Source organism: Otolemur garnettii, unplaced genomic scaffold (genome assembly GCF_000181295.1).
Source record: "Otolemur garnettii isolate 467f Iridium unplaced genomic scaffold, OtoGar3 scaffold00084, whole genome shotgun sequence".
Taxonomy (NCBI): domain Eukaryota; kingdom Metazoa; phylum Chordata; class Mammalia; order Primates; family Galagidae; genus Otolemur; species Otolemur garnettii.
The window spans coordinates 5,019,725-5,025,058 of NW_003852479.1; the positions used below are offsets into that span (position 1 = coordinate 5,019,725).

General features: G+C 38.2%; 1 protein-coding gene across 1 annotated transcript in view; it reads right to left on the bottom strand.

Annotated features, from left to right (window-relative positions):
* ZBBX (zinc finger B-box domain containing) overlaps positions 1-5,334 on the bottom strand; it is a 106,983-nt gene that overhangs the window by 80,870 nt on the left and 20,779 nt on the right. The window contains exon 5 of the mRNA XM_012808110.1: positions 5,161-5,282. Coding sequence (XP_012663564.1) covers positions 5,161-5,282 — 122 coding nt within the window. The remainder of the gene's footprint in view (positions 1-5,160; positions 5,283-5,334) is intronic.

Sequence of the window (5,334 nt, forward strand, 5' to 3'; positions counted from 1 at the left end):
CAGTGCGGCAGGACCCCCATTACTGTGATAGTTCACAGGATAGTGAGGCCCTGACAGTGCGGCAGGACCCCCATAACTGTGACAGTTCACAGAGCAGTGAGGCCCCGAGAGTGTGGCAGGACCTGTCAGTGAGGGCTGAGCAGAGACAGATAGACCTTCACTGCTGACCTTGGGCACTGGACAGGGAAAGAGACGAGAGAATGAGGGAGACAAGGAGAGAAACAGAAAGCGACTGGAGAACACTGAAAGGCCACACAGAGGATGGAAATAGGAGAGCAGCGGATACCACAGGGACAACTGATTCAAGGCAGGAAGTGTCGGCAGGGCCAGGACACTGGGGAACATGACGTACTAACCAGAACAACAGCCCTCCTAAAAGGAACGTACAACTGTGCAGACTGCGTGAGCTATCTGAAGACTCTTTCTTATTAAGTGTGACAATAAAGGGGTCATTATGACAGGTGTGAGTCACAAATATATAGGAAAACTATATTCACTGTGCTGTATTTAGAGGTGGAAATAGGTATTACATTTTGATACAGTTTCCATCAAAAAACTTATATATATATATATAAAAGAGAGAGAATATTTAAAGTATAAAACCTGGTGTTTGGCACGCATGTACATGCATGTGATATAACACGTGCACAGTGGAAGTACAGTCGAGATTGTTAACACACACATTGCTTCATGGAGCTTCTCTCTCTGTGTGGTGGGAACACCTATATACAGACATACAATAGAACATCATTCTGCCTTTATAAAGAAGATACTGTCAAGTTTGACGACATGGATGAACCCGGAGGACAGCATGAAAAGTGAAATAAGCAGGACACACACAAAAAAAATATTGTATGATCTCAGTTATATGCAGAATCTAAATTTAAAAAGCCCCAGAACTTTTAGTTTAAAACTATTATTTTTTGAATGCACATATTTACTTGAATTACCTTTAAAAAATTATCACTTTCATTTAATGCAATCCCCACTAAATTATCAACAGCATGCTTTCACGAACCAGAATAAGTAATTCTTCACTGTGTATGGAACAAAGGCAATTTGTTATAATAAAAACAAAGCTGGAGGCATCACTTTACCGGATTTCAGGCTATATTACAAGTCCACAGGCATCAAAACAGCATGGTAATGGCACAAAAATAAAGACTTAGACATACTGAACAAAATAGAAAACCAAGAGATGAAAGCAATCTCTACTTGCCATCTGACCTTTGATAGACCAAACAAAAGTATATACCTGAAAAAGAATCTCTATCAGCAAATGGTGCTGGGAGAACTGGATAACTACATCTAAAAGATGGAAACTCCACCCACACATTTCACCACTTTCAAAAATTAACTCAGTAGAATAAAAAAATTAAATCTAAGACACAAAATCATACAAATTCTAGAAGAAAGTATGGGGAAAACTCTTATGGATATTGTCCTGGGGAAAGATTTTATGAAGACGACTTTAGTGGCAATTGTAACAACCACCAAAATAAACAAATGGAACTTAATTAAGCTGAAAAGCTTCCATACAGCTAAGGACACAAGTAAAGCACATAGACAACCTTCAGAATGGGAAAAGATATTTGCATGTTACAAATCTGGCAAAGGCTTGATAAGTAGAATTATAGAGAACTCAAGTTAATCAACAAAATAAAGAACAAACAATACTATCTACCACTGTCTTAAGAGATACCAACAGAACCTTCTCTGAGGAAGACGGACAAATGGCTAACAAACATATGAAAAATGCTCATCGTCCTTAATCATTGGAGAAATGCAAATCAAACCACCCTGAAATAGCACCTAAGCTCCATGAGAACAGCCCACATCACAGAGTCCCCAAGTTGCAGATGCTGGCACAGGTGTGGAAAGAAGGGAACACTTTCACAATTATTGGTGGGCCTGCAACCTAATACAGCCTCTTTGGAAAGAAGTATGGAGAATCCTCAAAGAATCCAAAATAGACCTCCCATTTGATCCCACAATCCCATTACGAGGCAAGTACACAAAAGAAAAAGTCATTTTACCATAGGGACACTTGTACTAGATTGTTTATTACAGCTCAATTTACAATCACCACGATGCAGAAGCACCCTAAATGCATTGGATTGGATTCATTGGATCCAATGAATCCAATATGTCACAGTTCATTAATCTAGGAATGGATTAACAAGCTGTGGCATATGAATACCATGGAATACAATTCAACTATTAAAAAAGATGGAGACTTTACATCTTTTGTATTAACCTGAATAGAGCTGAAACACATTCTTCTCAGTAAAGTATCACGAGAATGAAAAACCAAATATCCCATGTACTCAATACTAATGTGAAGCCAGGAGATGATCTGATACAGGCCCAGACACGAGAAAAACTCAATTCAATCCAAGATGGGAAAAGGGCAAAGAAGGGAGGGGCTGAAGAGGAGGAGAGAGAGGGACTGGAGGTCTCCCCGTTACTGGGCACAATGTGAGGTGCACGGCACACCTCCTGGGTGTGGACTCAACTACAAAAGGGACTCTACGTGACCAATTCAAATAGTGTGGCCTGGTTGTTTATATCTCAAATTAACCTGAAATTAAAAAATATATATATTATCGCCTTCAAAATATTTCATCCCTTAGCAATCCCATAGGTGAGATAATGTTATATAAAAAGAGAGTAACAGAACTATACAAAATTTACTCCCCATACAGAAGGCCCATGTGTGCTGCGTGCTAAGGGCCAACCTCTCACTTCCACCTCTGGAGTGGACAGCGCTTCCCAGGTCTCTCCGGCATTAACACTCGCTCTCCACAGAGTAGAGGACAATACAAACTATTATTTAACTGTAATTTTATAGACATGGAAGAGTTCCTGCATTTGAAGAAACATTTCAAGGATTCGCGGTTCCCTGCCGTGTTCTTTGCCTGGGATATGTTTTATGAAATCCATTCACAGTAACTCTCAGAGATAAACAAGTATTCTACAATTTGAGGTTCACTATGACTTAAATACCCTTTTACTATTTCTGGCTTATCACCCTTTCCTCCCTTGCAGCCCAGATCAGGAAATGTGATGCTGGAAGTATCTTAAGTATTCTTATCACAGACAGAAAAAGAAAAAAGACAGGAAGGAAGAACAGAAAGAAAGAAAGAAAGGAGGGAGGGAGATGGAGACGTGATGTGCTGTGCTGCAAATGTGCCCTCGCTTAACTTTGGGGAGCGTCGGACATTCATTAGCATTACAACATCAAATTTTACACCTCGAATATACACACTTTTTATTTGCCAATTATATCTTAACAAAGATGGGGGAGAAGTCTGGAGGTTGTCATAACATGTAAATATTCCACACAAAAGCAGTATCTTACTTGAATGCAGTTGTACACAAGAAACAATAACACGCTTTTCAACTACAAAAAGAGCGTCTGACATGAAGCATCTATTCAGTAAATACTTTCTCACTTCTCCATTCAAATGTGTATTTGAAATTTTATAATACCTTAATCTGCAAGGCTCACTTTTCTTCCATGTGAACACATAAGATTCATGCACTTGGATAGTATTAAAGCAATAGGAGGCTGCTCAATGTTTAGAAAACACACTCTGTCGTGCTGCTTTAGTGAGCACCATTTAACCCAGGCCATGCCTGTGTCTGGATAACATTAAGCCACGTCACAGCAAAATCCATCTCTCTTTTGAAATTATTTGTGTGTGTGTGTGTGTGAGAGAGAGAGAGAGAATGGAGAAGGGGGTGGGGTAGGAGGAAAAATGAGAGAGAAGAGAATCAGCCCTAGGTAACTGTCCAAGCTCAAAGGCTGAAGGAAAGGAGCCGTGTCCCATTCTTCCTGCTATCCTCCGTATCAGCTAGCGAAGTGCTTAAATTCAGAGTGATAACTTGGAAAATGTGTTCAATAAATCATTTAGTGAGAAATTCCTAACATGGACTCATGATGGGGTCCCTATATTATTGTATCTACCTCCAAAGCACAGAGCCTTTAGAGCACTCTATTATGTATAGACTAATAATTATATAAATATTATTTATATATAAATTCTGTATTATTTATATATGAATGATTCAACTCACTTTTATATAGATTAATTTTCACTCTCATGACAATCTTGATTACAATATAGTCAAAGAATTAAGTAGCAGGTTTTTGCCCCATCATTTCTGCCCAGAAGCACTAAACGTTGCGTGTCTTTAGTATTTACAAGTTAGGTCAATTTTATGTTTTGTCTTTATCATAACTTGGGTCATCACTGCCCCTCACAGATACCAATACTCGTATATGAGGTGACACGTAAATTTTGAAATCTACTAGTATCTTTCTACACTCAGGTCTGATCATCTCCTTGCCTTTGCCTATGAGATAATATTTTAACCCTTAACCTTTTATACAAGCTTCCAGCTCTCATTCTTATGTCCAGGCCTCAGTATTAGAATCTACATACGCTCACTGCCTAGCGCAGACCCTGCTTCCTAGAAGGTACTCAACAAACTCCTGTCAAATACATTAGTGCAACATAAATGAAGGATAGGACAAACCAAAACATCACTTAACGTCACAGTGTAATCTCATGTCTCTAGCTAACCATATTTTCTGTTTAAGTATCAGAAGTTTAAATACCTGACCTGGTGGCTTTAGGCATTTCAAAAACCAATGAGTATGTAAGGATAAATAAAAGGCCCTCATACGTAGAAAGACAGGGAGAAACCTGAGAGAGAAACTGATCTGAATGAAAATGAGTGAAGATAGATTAAAAACTAGTCTAAAATAAACACAAAAAGAAAAATGAGAGGTTTCTGTATATAACTACATAGAAACAATATTTAAAATAATCCATGTGTTCATTTGAAATCACAATAGATAAAAATATTCTCTAATTCTTTAAGTGCCAAGTTCACAGATGGAATGCATAATCTGAAGACTCCCACCAAGCTGAGCACTGCAGCAGCTACTATTAAAACAGACTTTAACTACCAAAATGCAATCTAGATGCGTGTTCACAAAATAATTTTAAGACATATGTTAGGACCGTACATAATGCAATTTTATAAATTAATGTAAATCATCCTGAGTTCCAGATAATTACATATGTTTCAAATATCTTTATGTTCAAGCGTTTTACACACACACTGCCCTGGAAGCATTTGGAGTCCTACCTGCAGGAGAGTCGTTCTGTGGAGTCTTAGCGCCCCCTTCTGGTGGATTTTAGCAAAACATCCGGAACAGTAATCCTCTCCACATTCAAGGCACACCTTCAAAGATAATTTTTTCAAAAAAACTTATAATATGATTTTGAGAAAATGTTTACATAAAAATGTCATTGTTATCAT